Source organism: Nelumbo nucifera, chromosome 1, assembly GCF_055504915.1.
Source record: "Nelumbo nucifera cultivar China Antique chromosome 1, China Antique-T2T, whole genome shotgun sequence".
Lineage (NCBI taxonomy): Eukaryota > Viridiplantae > Streptophyta > Magnoliopsida > Proteales > Nelumbonaceae > Nelumbo > Nelumbo nucifera.
Genome location: NC_142649.1, coordinates 21,782,254 through 21,800,934, shown reverse-complemented (window position 1 = coordinate 21,800,934; position 18,681 = coordinate 21,782,254). Strand labels below are relative to the sequence as shown.

The window sequence follows — 18,681 nt, the reverse complement described above, 5'->3', positions numbered from 1 at the left end:
TTTGACTTGCAATAGCTAGATTGATTAATTCTTCTTAATTGTGAGATAAGGTGACAGACCAAATCCGTCATTATAGAATGGAAATCTATCACTATAATATATAGTGACATCAGTACAAGTGGCGCCACTATAGCCTATAGTGACAAATTTCAAAATCTGTCACTAAATTCGGTTTTAGATCTCTATAGTAACAATCTTGTTTGTCATTGTATCAAGTTTTGAGTCTTTATAGTGACAATTTTGTCGGTCATTATATTCGGTTTTGGTTATCTATAATAATGGCTTTTCTACCACTACAAGTTTTGACTTCTCCAACCTGTAACATATTTATTTGAAAAATAACCTATTTATATTAAAATATAAAAATACATGACAAATTGTCTTGTTACATATAATAAACCACAATAAAAATAAAAAATATTGATTTCAAATATCTTCATCCATGTGTGTTGTTATTCCTTACATATGCATTCAACCTAGAAAACAAATAAAATACAAATTAGATTTTTGAATTTATATATATGAAAATTTCAAACACAAATTGGAACACATTGGATGAGTGTAGCATAGTGTTGTATGATTAAGAAACAAAATCTCCATAAAATAAGTGTAGCAGAGATTAAAATGGATGAGTAGCAAGAATTGAAATAATACAATTAATAATGAATAAACTAGTGGGAATCTAATAATGCTTCAAAATGAGGGAAAGTAGAATTAAATGATGAAATAATCAGATGCCTAGTAGACTACCTACTAAACCAATACAAAGAATGGATTGATGCAAGTTCTATCTAAAATGAGCTTGATGATACATGACACATTTTATTGCTAAACCTGAAAAAAAAGGGCTTTGCATATATCTTGAGACTTATGCAGCATGTGCAGGCAATTCAGGTTCCAAGTTCATGGGAACTATTGGAATAAAAACTTGGAAGGAGTTATCATGGGAAGAGAAGTGGTTTAAGGTGTGTAAAACTCATTTTCATATTTTCTAGAAGCTAGCTAAAGGATTTCTACTGCTCCAACTAGACCAATCACTCATGGCCTTTTTCTATGTTAACATTAGGAGGGTATGGGGATTATTACTGCAAAAATACAGGTAAACAAGTAGCTGCACTTTTGTAATCATGAAGATGTGGGATTGTGTACAATAAGCAGGATTACATCTATGAAAATGAGGAATATCAAAGTTGAGAAATCAGATGAACCCTGAAATTCTTAATTCACTTTTCTTCTTGCCAGTGTTAAAAGAAAATGACCTACTGTTGTAATTTTTACATTTACATTATTTTTTTGTTATGTTATGTTTGCAAGGAGAGATAAATGGAGAGAGAAGGCTTTGAAGGAAGCCCTTTATTCTATGTGAGGTGCTTTGGTAACCTCTGGCATTATCATACTAACCTATTCTTAAGAGTTATGATATAAGGCATTGTCATAATGTCACATGGATTTACCTAATAAAACAAGTAGATCACTACCTTCAGTTCATGATTTAGAGCCCATATCTCAAGCAACCATATTTAGCACAATTTACAATTTTCTGTACTATAATTGTTAAAAGAGGAAATGATGTTTGTATTATAGTCTTATACTATTCATTTAGTAATGTGCTTGGTATTGTTGTTGGACTCTTCTATACAGATTTTGATAGACAAAATGACTGGATGAACCTTGGGGTATATTGAAAGCACCATGACAGATTTTCAAAGTAGTTGTTCAGAATGTTCTTATCATAGATGTGCCTAAACTCTAGGGTCCATGATGGGTTGTTCCTTTTCTAAGTGTATATAAAGTGTTGCAGCAGTTCTAGGACCCATCCTAGTACTATCAAATAAGCCACCAAGAAGAAAGGAAGACCATGTTATGGTCCACTTCTTTAAATACCTTGTTTGGATACAAATTTAACCTCTGTTGTTTTTGCACAAAGTAGCCATTATCAGACTTGAAGCTACTCTCAAACCTAAATCTAAATTCTCACACCTGTCAGCCTGAAACCCGGTAATCATGTCTCATTAAAACAATAGTATTGGTATCCATCTGACATACCCACAACAGGGATGGAGTTGAATCAATTATTTCCTATTCTACTGTCTAGAATAAGAATTTTGGAAGCCTAAGGCTCAGTTTGAAAGGAGTATAAAGACATACAAAATAATACAAAATACAAGGTTTTGCACTCTACAAATTTGTATTTGTACTCCAAAACTGAGCCTAAATAGCTATTTGAATGTGCCAATGGTTTTTGTAGGTCTGTTCTAAACCATGTCAATGCAAGAGAACTGCTCAAACGTATATACTGTTTTTATGTGAAATAATTATCTTTTAATCAAAATTTTCCTAAAATGCAACACTTCCTAATTGGTTTGTTCACATTTAAAGGGTGTACAAAGGACGGTGTAGTTAATTGGCTCCATGGCAATTAGGTGGGCCCTGACTACATTCACCATGTCTACAGGTTCATCAGCCATAGAGAGATTCACCTAAAAATGATTCGACAGAGTCTTTGTCAACAAATCTCTTAGGTAACTTTAAACAATGTCTTTCTCAGATTCTGGACCTGAGTGCTATGAACTTCTGTACGAGTCGGAAGGGAGCTCTTCCCGTACTCCTTCTCCCCTTCCCCCCTTTAGTCCTTCTACAATTGCTGCCCTCCGACGGGATGTCATGGTGCTGCGGGAAAGGGTAGCCCCTGAGGGTGTCGAAGGCAGCCATCGAGAAGAGGATCCTCCCTGTGAGAGTGCCACTTTTGTGAAACCGAGGGAGGCCGAAGGGGTCTGGCCAGCCGAGGGGGAGAGAACCCTAGACCATGTTCCCAGGACAAGGGCTGCCCAGGTAGTAGCTGAGACTAATGTCCTCCGCCTGGGTTTTGAGAACTCTATGGATGGGGACTAGGTCAAAGCTCTAGCAAGGCAGTACTTCATTCCCTCGTCCTATGGTATGAGGGTGTCCGAAGTAGGCGAACGGTTGTGGACTCCTAAGGAGGGGGAGATCTGCGTCTACCAACATTTCCTCCAGTTCGGTCTCCGGTTTCCCCTTCATCCGCTGATTTCCGAATTGTTGAGGGCGTATGGGATTACTCTCAGCCAGCTGGTGCCCAACACCGTTAGGACCATAGTGGCCATGTTGGTGGTGGCTCGGTTCTAGGGGGTGGAGCTGATGCTAAGGCTCTTCCGAGTATTGTTTGTGCCAAGGAGGCATTCCTCTGATGACGGCATGTACTACTTCCAACCCCGTAAGACCAAGCCGATAGACAACCCTTCTTCCGTGTATAACTAAAAGGGAAAATTCTTCTTTCTATCATGCCCCAAAGGTTGGTCCTTCAAGTTGGGGTGGGGAGAAGTTAGGCAGGCTACGGAGAAGAGTGTCCTTGTGCTCACAAGTGAGAAGAACGATGACCTCGCATAGTTGCTCGACCTGGGGATAGTCCGAGCCCAGCCCTTGGTGGAGGAGGAGGTCCTACTAGTTTTTGTGGGGCTTAGCCCTGCTCCCCTCAGTAGGAGAGACCTTGCAGTCTTTTTACACGTCCTTTTTCCCCCTCCCTTTTTCTTCTCTCTTCTCTTCTCTTTTTTTTTTTCCTGCCTTACTGATGGCTTCACTTTGTTTGTAGAGGTGCCAATGGATGCCCGCCAGGCTGTTTTGGAACGTGCTCGCGCCATGCAGAAGGAACGGGCCAAGATGCCTGAAAGGCCTTCTGATGGGTAGAAGGAGAAGGTCGAGAAGGTCTCTACCCCTACAAAGGGGGGGTTTTCTCGCTAGGTTCCTACCAAGGGGGACGAGGGCACAAGTCACTACCAAAGGGACCTCTTCAATTGCTCCCCCAAAGGGAGCCACTCAGCAGATCCCCGTGAGGGGGAAGGAGCCCGTCGAGGAGGGCCAACCGGGGCGCAAGGAGCAGGTGCCGTAGCAACCGGCCGAGGTGCTGAGCGGACTTGTCGACGAGGTCGAGGTTGGGAGGAAGAAATCGGCCGAGGGGGCCGTGGGGGGTCAACCACAAAAAAGGTGGCCTGCACCAGGAGCTCTTTCGGTGACACCTCAAGGGGGTCCTACACGGAGCGGATGGGGTCATTCTCTACTCCCACGCCGCTGGAGGAGCTCGCCTAGCGGTCTAACCAGATCTTTCGCCCCCTGTGGAAGGTCTACGAGGGGGACTCGATCTGCAACGCGGGAGTTTGCCCAGCGTTGGTAAGCGGGTCCCTGCTATCTCAGGACCGCTTCTGGATGTTGGGGATGGCCTCTGACAAGCTGTACAACCAAGGGTTGTAGAGCCTGGCCGAGGTAACACTCCATTCCTCTTTGCTTCTCTTATTCTTTTGTTCTTATTGCTCGGTGCTAACTGTTTTCTTGTTCTAGGTCTGCCTTCATTTTGTTGGTCTAGGGGATTGGATGAAGCTAACCCTAGCCAATATGGATAAGCTGGAGGCTGAGAAAGACAAGCTTCAGTAGACTGCCGCCAAAGCCGTTGAGAAGTGCCACGAGATGCAGCAGTTCTTTGCTGACGAACAGAAGTTATGTAAGGAGGCCGAGGAGAACTTGAAGAAGATGCAAGATCTTCTTGCCAAGGAGCAGATTGAGAGGGCTCGGGTCGAGAGCCTCGTCTCTGACAAGCCAAGGAGGGCATCTCTGAGCCGATGCAAAGCGGAGGGCCGAGGAGGCAGCTAAGAAGGTTGTCGAGGCTGAGTAGAAGATGGCTGGTGCCGAGAAGTGGGCCCAGGAAGCAGAGAAGCGAGCTAGCGAGCTGGTTGATGTCGCTTCCGGGGCTTATTTGGACGGGATCGAGGACACCAAGAAGGCACTCCTAGCGGTGCTTCCGGACTTCGATGTTGAATCTCTGAAGGTGATTCCCAATACTCCCGAAGAGGCTACCAACTCTACACTTCCTCCTCCAGTTGGTGGCGAGGCTTAAGCCAGGCTTTTTTTTGTGTATTCGGCTTGAAGGGCCATAGAACAAATTTGTAAAGCCAAAAGGATTTTTTTGTCCATAATGAAAATCAGAGGATTTTTTTTTTATCTTTTGCTTCAACTAAAGCACTTGTGTATTGTTGCACTTTGTGCTTTGTTGTGTTATCTTTCCTTGTATGTTTTCGCATCGTTTTTTGCACTTATGCTTTTGTTGCCGAAGGGTCCTTGCCCCTCCAAAGGAAAAAACACAGCGTGGGACAAGCGTTGTTCTCTTCGGTTTACTTTGTTCTATTTTTGTGCATCAAGATCATGGCGAAGGGGTGGCCGAGGCGAAGCCTCCAAGGCTGAGCCGGGGCTTGCCTGGCCTAACACCCTTTTAATCGTTCGCTTAGGTGGGGCCGAAGAGGCCTATGATGGGGAGAGGTCGAAGCGAGGTGCCAAGCTCTCTTGGCTCTCTTCCCTTTACTTAAATAGATAGCAAGATGACCCGTCGATGCTGAGTGGGGCCGAGGCTGAGCTGGGGCTCGCCTGTCTCCCAATCTTCTAAGTGTTGGGTTCAGTGGGGCCGAAGTGGCCTGCCATATTAAGGGGTGGCTGAGACGGAGCTGGGGCTCGTCTAGTTCCATGGGGCCTATTTGGAAAAAGGGCTCACCTAGCTCCCGTATCCCAGCGTGTTAACCTTGATGAGGCCGAGGTGGCTTGCCATATTGAGGGGTGGTCGAGACAGAGCTAAGGCTCATCCGGCTCCATGGGGCCTAGGCAGAGCCGAGTCTCGCTTTGCTCCCTTGCCCCCGTACTTGTTTCGGCGAGGTCGAGCGCAACGCTCCTAGGAGGGGCGCTGAGGCACATGGGGCCCTCTGCCATCTTGGCGTATTTTGACTCGCTAAGTCAAAGCCAAGGTGTCTGCTACTTATTCGTTAAGTGTTGGCGTCGGCCTAGCAAGGGGGTATAGCCTCAAAGGAGGTCGTGCGCCCTGCCAGTCGCGAGGCTAAAGAGTTATAAGGACTTAGTAGGTACTTTGCTTCATTCATTCCACAGTTTTAATAAGATATTACAATCATTTGTAGTACATCCGGAGGTTCTCTGAATTCCATGTCCGATGACTCGCTTCTATAGGGCCTTCCCAATTGGGGCCCAGCTTCCCTGCTCCGAGTTCGGGGACCATGACTTTTCTGAGGACAAGGTCTCCCTCTTGGTAGTGTCTTTCTTTTACCCTGGAGTTGTAGTAGCGGGCCACTCGCTGTTGGTAAGCGACTACCCTTATCTGTGCTTGCTCTCAGGCTTCCTCCAACAGGTCTAAGTTTGCCCTGAGGCCTTTATTGTTCTCAGCTTCGGCATATGCTTCAACTTGGAGTGTCGGCTGGCCAATTTCTGCTGAGATTACTACTTCTGTGTCATAGGTTAAGCCGAATGGGTTTCTCCCGTAGCTGTCCGAGGTGTAGTTCGGTAAGCCTTGAGTACATTTTTTAGTTCTTCAGCCCATAGGCCTTTAGCTTGGTCCAATCTGGTCTTCAGTCCATCTAGTATTGTCTTGTTGGTGACCTCGACTAGGCCACTGGTTTGGGGATAGCCTACCTAGGTGTACTGTTGCCTGATGCCAAAGGAGGCACACCACTCCCAGAACTTGGCGTCATCAAATTGCTTTCCGTTGTCGATGACCAGCATATAAGGTAGGCCGAAGCAGTAGATGATGTTTTTCAAAAGAAGTTTTGGATGGCTCGTGCCATGATGGCGGCCAAAGTCTTGGCTTCTACCAACTTGGTGAAGTAGTCTACTATGACAACGAAGTACTTCCTGCCCCCTGTGGCTGGAGGAAAGGGGCCAAGGAGGTCAATGCTCCATTTGGCAAAGGGTCGTGGGCTATTGAGGGCTGAGAGGGTGGTGGCCGGCCTATGGCATAAGTTGGCGTGTCTTTAGCATGGATCACAACTTTACACCAATCTAGCTGCGTCCTTTAAGAGGGTATGCCAGAAATAGCCCTACCTTAGAGCTTTTTGGGCTAGGGCTCTCCCGTCGAGGTGGTTACCATAGATGCCTTCGTGAATTTCTTGTAACACATAATTGTCATCCTTCGGACGGAGGCATCGGAGGTAAGGCAAGGTGAAGGATCTTCGGTACAGCTTTCCCTATAGTGGGGTATAATGGGTTCCTTATCGTTTGAGTCATTTTGCCTCATTTCTATCTTCGGGCAGCCGTACTGTTGATAGGAAGTTGACGATGGGATCCATCCATGAAGGTTCGGCCTCTATGGGGAGCACGGTCTGGCTAAGGGATCCGCTCGAGGTACTCACCAACTTGGAAAGAGTGTCAGCTCATGCATTCTCAGCTCCCGGGACCCATTGCAGGGAGAAGCATTGAAAGTGGCGGGCTAGATCTTGGACTTTGGCGAGGTACTTGGAGTCGCTGAAGACTCTTACTCACCATTCACCTATTTTACCACCAGCTAAGAGTCGCTCAAGACTTCGACATGTGAGGAGCCAAGGTCCTTAGCAAGCTGGAGACCAGCAAGGAGGGCCTCATACTTTGCCTCGTTGTTCAATGCTTGAAAGTCGAACCTTAGCGCATACTCCAAGACAATATCATCTGGTGTGAGGAGGATAAGGCCTGCTCCGCTTTCTTTAGCATTGGAGGAACCATCGACAAAGAGATTCCATCGAGGTTGAGGCTCGTCATCCACATGATCCCCCTCAACATTTTCTGGGGCTGGCGAAGGGCTTGGCTGAAAGTGCACTCCACTATAAAGTCTACCAGGGCTTGTGCTTTGATTGCGGGCCTCGGCTGGTACTGGATGTCAAATTCTGACAGCTCAATCGCCCACTTCGTCAGGCGTCCCGAGGTCTCAGGTTTGGTAAGGATGGCCTTGAGGGGTTAGTTCATCAGGACCACTACAGTCGGAAATACGACTAGAGTTTCCTTGTCAAAATCACGAAGGCAAACGCCAACTTTTCTTTCTCAGGGTACCTGGTCTCAGCATCGCAGAGGACCTTACTGGCATAGTTAACTGGCTTCTACACGCCATCTTCCGTCATGAGGACTGAACTGATTGCCTCATCCCTGGTCGAGAGGTATAAGTACAAGGTTTCCCCCTCGGCCGGCCGGGGGAGAAGGAGAGGCGAAGTAAGGAAAGCCTTGAGCTCGTCAAAGGCACGTCGGCACTCCACCATCCATTGGAACTCTTTCAGCTTCTTGATGGCACGGAAGATCGGTAGACAGCAGTCGGCTAACTTTGACATGAAGCGATTGAGGGCTGCTATTTAGTCGTTGAGTTTTTGGGTCTCCATCACCGTCCGCGGGGGTGCCACATCTAGTATGGCTTGTATCTTCTCAGAATTTGCCTCAATGCTTCTCTGAGTGACGACAAAACCTAGGAATTTGCCTGAAGTAACACCGAAGGCACACTTGCTGGAGTTAAGCTTCATGTTATACTTCCACAAGGTGTCAAAGGTTTCGACTAGGTCTGAGACGTGGGTCTCAGCCCTTAGGCTCTTCGCTACCATGTCATCCACATAGGCTTCGACATTTCTCCCCATCTGCTCTTTGAACACCTTGTTGACAAGGCACTGGTAGGTGGCCCCAGCATTCTTGAGGCCAAAGGGCATCACACGATAGCAGTATGTGTCATGCTCGGTGATGAATGAGGTTTTCTCTTCATTGTCTGGGTGCATCTTTATCTGATTGTATCCGGAGAAGGCATCCATGAAGCTAAGCAACTCATACCATGCAGTGGCGTCAACGAGGTGGTCTATCCTCGGCAAAGGAAAGCTGTCCTTGGGGCAGGCTAGGTTAAGGTCTGTGAAATAAAAACAGATCTGCCATTTCCTGTTAGCTTTCTTTACCATAACAACATTTGACAACCAGTTGGGGTAGTGTACCTCTCGGATGAAGCGGCGATGAGTAGCTTTTCAACTTCCTCCTCTATGGCCATCCAACGTTCTAGTGCAAAGTTCCTCTTCTTTTGCCGAATTGGACTAGAGCTTAGGTCCACGCTCAGCCGGTGCATAATGACTGAGGGGTAAATTCCGGGCATGTCAGTGGCGGACCATTCAAAGACGTCCGCATTGAGTCTGAGGAAACTTACCAGTTCGAATAGGCTCTCAGGGGAATGGTTGGACCCGACGCGGACTGTTTTGTCGGGTTCATCCTCGTTTAAGGGGACCGAGACAAGGTGCTCGGCCTGCTGGCCTCGGCTTGCTGGCTCCTCCCTAAGGTCGAGACCCTCTAGTGGTAGAGCTTCTTTATTCCTACCCTTTAGTGCTACCACATAGCACTGACGGGCGGCAAGCCGGTCCCCACGAACGACCCCGACGCCATGCTCGATGCGGAACTTCAAGGCGAGGTGGTAGGAAGAAATGGCTACCTGGAGTGCGTGAAGGGTTGGCCTCCCCATTATAGCGTTATAGGGTGAGCCAATCTTCTCAATCAGGAACTCTATCATCCTTGTCACCTGTTGGGGCTCTGTCCCTACTATGATCGGAAGGGAAATCTTGCCCTCCGGTTTGACGATGCTGCCAGAGAAGCCGACTAGTGGGGCATCTATTGGTTGGAGGCGCTCCGAAGCTATCTTCATCTTTTCAAAAGCTTCATAGAAAGGATGTCGGCTAAGGAGCCACTGTCTACAAGGATCCTTTTGACTACGAAGTTCACAATGATGGTCGAAACCACCAATGCGTCATCATGGGGGACAACTACCCCCTTCCAGTCCTTGTCCGTGAATGAGAAGGATTCCTTCTTCCGCTTCTTGGGGGCCGGCCCCTGGATGCTTAACTGCCTGGCATAGGCTTTGCGAGCCAAAGCCGAGGCTCCACCCGAGGTCATGCCTCCCACTATGACGTTGATATGCCTGTTGCATGCTGGTGCTACTGTTGCTATTGTTGAGAGGACGAGGCGCCAACCTCGCCTCCAATGTACTACTTAAGGTGGCCTCGACGAATGAGTGACTCTATCTGGTTTTTGAGATCGTAGCAGTCCTCAGTGTTGTGGCCCATACCTCGGTGAAATTTGTAGTACTTTTTAGGATTCCCCCTGATGAGGGTTCTTATTCAACTTTTTGGGCCCATCATAAATTTCTCCTACCCGATCTGCATCAAGATCTAGGTACGGGTGGAGTTGAGTGGCGTGTATTGATTATATGACAAGGCTGGGGTCGAATGCTTTATGTTGTTGTTGTTGCTGCGGCTCTGGTCCCCATTTTTCTCTTCTTCTCGGAGGCTTCGTCCCGGTGCTCCACGCCCCTCTCATGGGTGTCTGTAGCCAAGGCCTCTTCAACCTCAAGTTCTTCTTTCTAGAAGCGGTCAATGTACGACCGCAAGCTTTCCCCTCGCTTCTGCTTGTCAGTATTAGTAAGATGACGCTCTTTTGGGGGCATCGGCTACTGATGAAGTGTGTGAGGAACATGCTGGAGAATTGCTCCCACGAGTTGATGGACCAAGGTGGGAGGCTTGAGTACCACTGCCGAGTGGCCTCCTTGAAGGTTGTTTGTAAAGTTCAGCACGTCAAGGCATCGGAGTACCCATATAGGATCATGAGTGCCCTGAAGCTTTCCAGGTGGTCGTCCGGGTCAGAGTTCCCATCGTACATCTCCAAGGCAGGAGCCTTGAAGTTCGGGGGTAGAGGCTCGGCGATGATATCAGGGGAGAAGGCATCGATTCTCCCTTGGCAGGAGCTTTGTTCGGCCGAGGTGTCTGCTCGGCCCTCTTTCACCTGTTTAAGCTCGACTTTGATAGCTCCGAGCTCGGCTCGAAGTTCGGCGAACATGGGGTCAGACTGGGTGGTTGACCCGCGCCGACCCGGCAGTGTTGACTCCCCGAGGGGGCGGTCACCTTGGGGTCAACCTCCTGCCTGGGGAAAGTTTTGCTCGACTTGCTGTGTCAAATATTCCAAGCAGTCGAGCATGGCCTGGAACTGTTCATTGGTGACAAGATTTTGTGTATTCCTCGTTCTTCGTACCATGTTGATCGGTCGGAGCTTGGAGACTTGCTATAGTTCTTTCGGGGAACGTACTAGTGTTGTTCCCACAGACGACGCCAATTGTTGGTGCTCGGAATGGCTGATGACAACAAAGTAATTTTTCCCCTGGACTCCGAAAAGGTGGTCGAAAGCTTTGAGGACTTGGAGAGGTCGCTACTGAGTCCGAGGTGTGTACGCCGAAGCGGGGTGGACTCCGAGTACGGTAGAAGGCAAGAGTAGGTGGTTGAAGTGCTTCAAGGTAGAAACTCATCAGAGGCCCCGGGTTAGAACCCGAGGCAGAGTCTCCAATGGTCAAATTAGTACAGGGTATGATGGGAGAGTACCAGGATAGGATCCTGGTAGGTAGTTCAAGAAGAAAGTCACAACAGCAGTTATTGCAATAGCCCTTATGACAATAGCTGTTGGTCTTGAGATTTTGTAACCCCCTTACTTAGAGGGAGGTACCCTTATTTATACTTGAACTGCTTGGATGTAGGTGGAGATGAATGCCTGAGATGGGTGTCGTACGAGGGCCATCAGCGGGTTTGGCAGAGTCATGTGAGCGCACCACAGTTGGCTCCATACGATGGGGGCAAGGCAACGCCTGTTGTAGCGAATGTCATTCCCTGATCTGGCGCTTGCGGGATGGGCCTCCCAGCCTCAAATGGGCTGGGTTGAGTCACCTCACATCACTTGGGTATCCTTGTGCGCAAAAGGATTACCATGTATACAATATCCTTGGCCCATCCATGAAGGTTCGGCCTCTATGGGGAGCACGGTCCGGCCGAGGGATCCGCTTAAGGTACTCGCCAACTTGGAGAGAGCGTCAGCTCATGCATTCTCGGCTCGTGGGACCCATTGTAGGGAGAAGCATTGAAAGTGGCGGGCTAGATCTTGAACTTTGGCGAGGTACTTGGACATGCTTTGTTCTCTATCCTCTTACTCACCATTCACCTAATTTACCACCAGCTAAGAGACGCTGAAGACTTCGACATGTGAGGAGCCGAGGTCCCTAGCAAGCTAGAGACCAGCAAGGAGGGCCTCATTCTCTGCCTCCTTGTTCGATGCTTGTAAGTCGAACCTTAGCGCATACTCCAAGACAATATCATCTGGTGTGAGGAGGATAAGGCCTACTTCGCTTTCTTTAGCATTGGAGGAACCACCGACAAAGAGATTCCATCGAGGTTAAGCCTCGTCGTCCACATGATCCCCCTCAACATTTTCTGGGGGCTGGCGAAGGTCTCGGCTGAAAGTGCACTCCACTATAAAGTCTACCAGGGCTTGTGCTTTGATTGCGGGCCTCAGCTGGTACTGGATGTCAAATTCCGACAGCTCGATGGCCCACTTCGTTAGGCATCCCAAGGTCTTAGGTTTGGTAAGGATGGCCTTGAGGGGTTGGTTCATCATGACCACTACAGTCGGAAATACGGCCGGAGTTTCCTTGTCGAAATCACGAAGGCAAAAGCCAACTTTTCTATCTCAGGGTACCTGGTCTCGGCGTCGCAGAGGACCTTGCTGGCATAGTAAACTGGCTTCTACACGCCATCTTCCGACATGAGGACTGAACTGATTGCCTCATCCCTGGTCGAGAGGTATAAGTACAAGGTTTCCCCCTCGGCCGGCCGGGCGAGAAGGGGAGGCGAAGTAAGGAAAGCCTTGAGCTCATCAAAGGCACGTCGGCACTCCTCCGTCCACTGGAACTCTTTCAGCTTCTTGATGGCACAGAAGAACGGTAGACAGCGGTCGACTGACTTTGACATGAAGCGATTGAGGGCTGCTATTTGGTCGTTGAGTTTTTGGGTCTCCATCACCGTCCACGGGGGTGCCACATCTAGTATGGCCTGTATCTTCTCAGAATTAGCCTCAATGCCTCTCTGAGTGATGACGAAACCTAAGAATTTGCCTGAAGTAACACCGAAGGCACAATTGCTGGGGTTAAGCTTCATGTTATACTTCCACAAGGTGTCGAAGGTTTCGACTAGGTCTGAGACGTGGGTCTCAGCCCTCAGGCTCTTCACAACAATGTCATCCACATAGGCTTCGACGTTTCTCCCCATCTACTCTTTGAACACCTTGTTGACAAGGCGCTGGTAGGTGGCCCCAGCATTCTTGAGGCCAAAGGGCATCACACGGTAGTAGTATGTGTCGTGCTCGGTGATGAATGAGGTTTTCTCTTCATCGTCTGGGTGCATGTTTATCAGATTGTATCTGGAGAAGGCATCCATGAAGCTAAACAACTCATACCCTGCAGTGGCATCAACGAGGTGGTCTACCATCAGCAAAGGAAAACTGTCCTTGGGGCAGGCTCAGTTAAGGTCTATGAATTCAATATAGATTTACCATTTCCCGTTAGCTTTCTTTACCATAACTACATTTGACAACCAATTGGGGTAGTGTACCTCTCGGATGAAGCGGCGACGAGTAGCTTTTCAACTTCCTCCTCTATGGCCTTCCAACGTTCTGGTGCAAAGTTCATCTTCTTTTGCCGAATTGACCTAGAGCTTGGGTCCACGCTGAGCCTGTGTGTAATGACTGAGGGGTAAATTCCAGGCATGTCAGTGGCGGACCAATCTAAGACGTCCGCATTGAGTCTGAGGAAACTTACCAGTTCGAATAGGCTTTCAGGGGAAAGGTTGGACCCGACGCAGACCGTTTTGTCGGGTTCATCCTCGTTTAGGGGGACCGAGACAACGTGATCGGCCTACTGGCCTCAGCTTGCTGGCTCCTCCCTAAGGTCGAGACCCTCTAGTGGCAGAGCTTCTTTATTCCTGCCCTTTAGTGCTGCCACATAGCACTGACGGGCGGCATGCTGGTCCCCACGAACGACCCCGACGCCATGCTCGATGGGGAACTTCAAGGCGAGGTGATAGGAAGAAATAGCTACCTGGAGTGTGTAAAGGGTTGGCCTCCCCATTATAGCGTTATAGGGTGAGCCAATCTTCTCAATCAGGAACTCTATCATCCTTGTCACCTGTTGGGGCTCTGTCCCTACTATGATCGGTAGGGAAATCTTGCCCTCCGGTTCGACGATGTTGCCAGAGCAGCCGACTAGTGGGGCATCTATTGGTTGGAGGCGCTCCGAAGCTATCTTCATCTTTTCAAAAGCTTCGTAGATAGGATGTCGGCTGAGGAGCCATTGTCTACAAGGATCCTTTTGACTACGAAGATCACAATGACGGTCGAAACCACCAATGCGTCATCATGGGGGACAACTACCCCCTTCCGGTCCTTGTCCGTAAATGAGAGGGGTTCCTTCTTCTGCTTCTTGGGGGTCGGCCCCTGGATGTTTAATTGCGTAGCATAGGCTTTTCGAGCCGAAGCCGAGGCACCACCCGAGGTCATGCCTCCCACTATGACGTCGATGACGCCTTCTGCATGCTGGTGCTACTGTTGCTATTGTTGAGAGGATGAGGTGCCAGCCTCACCTCCGATGTACTTCTTAAGGTGGCCGCGATGAATGAGTGACTCTATCTGGTTTTTAAGATCGTAGCAGTCCTCAGTGTCGTGGCCCATACCTCGGTGAAACTTGCAGTACTTTTTAGGATTCCCCCTTATGGGGGTTCTTATTCAACTTTTTGGGCCACTTCATAAATTTCTCCTACCCGATCTGCATCAAGATCTACGTACGTGTGGAGTTGAGTGGCGTTTATTGATTATAAGACAAGGCTGGGGTCGAAGGTTTTCTGTTGTTGTTGTTGCTATGACTCTGTCCCTGTTTTTTCTCTTCTACTCGGGGGCTCCGTCCCGGTGCTCCACGCCCCTCTCATGGCTGTTCGTAGCCGTGGCCTCTTCGACCGCAATATACTTCTGGGCCCTTTCCAGGAACTCCAACTTTGTCTTCAGTTGGCTTTTGGCCACGAAGCATTTGAGAGTAGAGCCGGGAGGAGCCCTCTAATAGCGGCATGCATGGAGATCAGGGAGTCAAGTTCACGGATCTCAAGTTCTTCTTTCTTGAAGCAGTCAATGTACGACCGCAAGCTTTCCCCTCGCTTCTGCTTGTTAGTCATTAGTAAGACGACGCTCTTTTGGGGGCATCGGCTACTGATGAAGCGTGCGAGGAACATGCTGGAGAATTGCTCCCACGAGTTGATGGACCAAGGTGGGAGGCTTGAGTACCACCGCTGAGTGGCCCCCTTGAAGGTTGCTTGGAAAGTTCGGCACGTCAAGGCATCGGAGTACCCATATAGGATCATGAGTGCCCTGAAGCTTTCCAGGTTGTCGTCTGGGTCAGAGTTCCTGTCGTACATCTCCAAGGCGGGAGCCTTGAAGTTCGGGGGTAGAGGTTCGGCGATGATATCAGGGGGGAAGGCATCCATTCTCCCTTGGCAGGAGCTTTGTTCGACCGAGGTGTCTGTTCAGCCCTCTTTCACCTATTTAAGCTCGACTTTGATTGCTCCGAGCTCGGCTCGAAGTTTGGCGAACATGGGGTCGGGCATGGCCTACGTGCCATCCCGGTCTTTACAAACACAATGGTGCTCGGCACGGGCTTCGGGGTGCTTGGAGTTGAGACTTTGTGCTCCGCATTTAGCGCGGTGGTCATTAAGGACATCCCGGAGATCCGAGACGTGAGGGGAAAAGGCTCGATGCCATCCCTCGACCCTAGAATGGGCATTGGGGCAATCGTGGCGCCCGCCTTCGTCCCTCAGATTAGCCCTTCGATGTCGGTGATCTTGCTCGGAGGGATGACGGCTATCCTCCCATCACTCCAGATCCTCCACCCTTCAGTTGGAAGGTCTAAAGGTGCTGGAGCATGGGTCGGCCAAGCGACTGCTGCCAGACTCTAAGGGCTCGGCCTGCTCCGTGTGGCCGGGGTTGGAGGCCGATTGGGTGGTGGACCTGCGCCATCCCAGCAGTGTTGACTCCCCGACGGGGCGGTCACCTTGGGGGCGACCTCCTACCTGGGGAAAGTTCTGCTCGACTCGTTGTGTCAAATATTCCAAGCAGTCGAGCATGGCCTGGAACTGTTCATCGGTGACAAGATTTTGTGTATTCCTCATTCTTCATACCATGTTGATCGGTCGGAGCTTGGAGACTTGCTATAGTTCTTTTGGGGAACGTACCAGTGTTGTTCTCACAGACGGCGCCAATTGTTGGTGCTTGGAATGGCCGATGGCAACAAAGTAATTTTGCCCCTGGACTCCGAAGGGTGGTCGAAGGCTTTGAGGACTTGGAGAGGTCGCTGTTGAGTCCGAGGTGTGTACGCCGAAGCGGGGTGGATTCTGAGTATGGTAGAAGGCAAGGGTAGGTGGTTGAAGTGCTGCAAGGTAGAAATTCGTCAGAGGCCCTGGGTGAGAACCTGAGGCAGAGTCTCCAATGGTCAATTTAGTACAGGATACGATGGGAGAGTACCAAGATAGGATCCTGGTAGGTAGTTCTAGAATAAAGTCACAACAGCAGTTATTGCAATAGCCCTTACGACAATAGTTGTTGGTCTTGAGTTTTTGTAACTCCTTACCTGGAGGGAGGTACCCTTATTTATACTTGAACTGGTTGGAGGTAGGTGGAGATGAACACCTAAAATGGGTGTCGTACGAGGGCCATCAGCGGGTTTGGCAGAGTCATGTGAGCGCACCGCAGTTGGCTCCATACGATGGGGGCAATGCAACCCCTATTGTAGCGAATGTCGTTCTCTGATCTGGCGCTCGTGGGCTGGGCCTCCCAGCCTCAAATGGGCTGGGTTGAGTCACCCCACATCACTTGGGTATCCTTGTGCCCAAAAGGATTACCATGTATACAATATTACAAATGGGCGCTTATTCGTCTCACGAGATGTTATTGTTTTGAAGATCAATTCCGTTATAAGCATACCACTCATACCACCGAGGAACTTCACAATAAAAACCCTTTATTACCTATGATTCCTCTTCCTATTATTAAGACTATTGTTGATAATTCTCATACCCAAATCCATTATTAAAACACTAATACTATTGATTCCACTTCAAATAATCTACCTAATTCCTGATCTCATCACACCCAAGCCGAGACTAAATTCACCCTACCAGTTCAGCCAGTTATATATACCAGACCCATAAGGACCTAGCATCCACCAGCACATCTAACTGACTATATTTGTCCCACAATTGGACCTACAACATCTCAGAACCATCAACAAATTAACTTCCACTGATTACACCCTAATTGAGCCCACCACATATCAGCAAGCTACTAGACCCGTTCATGGGTCGGGTCAGGCCAGACTCGAGCCGAGCTTTCACTCTGTATTAATAGATTTTTCTAAGGCCCGAGCCTGAGCCTGATTCGACCATCGGGCCTATAACTTGGGTCTGAGCCTGGCCCTCATAAAAAGCCCAAAGCCTGGGCTTGGGCCCGAGCCCAAAATTTAGCCCATGTTGTTACTACTCCTGAAGCGGTTGAATAGAGAGAGAGAAATTATAAAGAAAAAAATAAAAAATGTATATATTAAATTATAAATATATATATAATTCAATAAATATTATATTACTTATATATTTTGTATAAAATATAAAATACACATTATGTATTTTATAAAATATATAATGCTGAATCGGGCCGAGTCGGGCTTTTTTAACAAATTCTGAGCCCGGCTCAAAACACAATCGGGCTTACTGTGTTAGGCCCGAGGTCAAGCCCGTGGGCCTAATTACATGACCAAGCCCGACCGGGTGCGGGCCAGGCCGGGCCGGGCCTTTGGGCTACCCGGCCCATGAACAGGTCTATTGTCAACATACTCAATGGCAACAAGCTATGGAAGCCAAGTTAGCAGCACTAGAAGCCACACATACTTGGACAAGATTCTAATTAGGTTAAATGGGTCTTCAAAATCAAATCCAAATCCGGTGGAACTATAGAGCGCTATAAAGCACGCCTTATTGCAAAAGATTACACCTAAATAGAAGATATTGATTACAGAGAGACATACTCCGATTGCTAAATTGGATACTGTTTGATGGTTATCACTTGTTGTGGCACAAAATTGGGAATTACATCAGAAGGAAATAAATAATTCTTTCCTCCATGGAACTCTCATGAAGAAGTTTACATGCAGCCTCCTCCTAGCTCATCTCTTGGTGACAAAAGAATTTACAAATTGAATAAGTCTATATATGGGGCTTAAACAGGTTTCACGAAATCGGTTTGAAACTTTGGCCCACACTCTACTTCAATGAGGGTTTACACAATCCAAGGCTGATTGCACTCTCTTTACATCTCACAGCTTCGGATGCACTCTAGTTGTCCTGTTGAAAATGACTTGGTTATTCTGCCTTTTATGATTTTAATTAGGCTGGATGCCCAACCACTAGGTGTTCAACCACAGGATATTTCGTCACCCTTGGAAACTCTCCTTTTATCTTGGAAGTTCAAGAAGCAATATCTACAATTTCTTGCTCCTTAGCTGAAGCAAAATATCGTGCCATGGCCGTTGCAAGTAGTGAATTAATTTGGCTTACACAATTCTATAGTGATCTTGGACTTGATCATCCCCAACTAATGGAATTATATATTATGTGACAATAAGGTAGCTCTCCACATTGCTGCTAATACAGTCTTCCACGAGCGCACCAAATAGTGCCCTTGTATTTTCTTTCTGGAAATTAATAGATTACCTTGCCTCCCAAGACTTAACATAAAACAACTCTCTCAACAAGAACTAATTGGAAAGGCCAGGTTGAAGGGATTATGGCTGTAAACAGATCGTGTCTAGGTCGGGACTGGAATTAACCCGGCAAGATATACTTAGGACCCAAAACCAGACTGGACCCAATAGGGTCTATAATTTTAGACGTAGAATCAAACCGATCGTCTTAGGGTAATCGGGTTTGACCCATTGGACTTGATTATAATAAATCTATT

At 48.1% G+C, this 18,681-nt stretch overlaps 1 protein-coding gene across 1 annotated transcript; it reads right to left on the bottom strand.

Moving 5' to 3' along the window:
• Positions 1-7,342: 7,342 nt before the first annotated feature.
• On the bottom strand, positions 7,343-9,286 carry LOC148802993 (uncharacterized). Its single transcript, XM_088887269.1, has 3 exons — positions 8,772-9,286; positions 8,184-8,661; positions 7,343-7,618 (listed from the first exon to the last, which is right to left on the bottom strand). The coding sequence occupies exons 1-3, from the start codon at positions 9,284-9,286 to the stop codon at positions 7,343-7,345; spliced, it is 1,269 nt and encodes a 422-aa protein (XP_088743395.1).
• Positions 9,287-18,681: the final 9,395 nt, after the last annotated feature.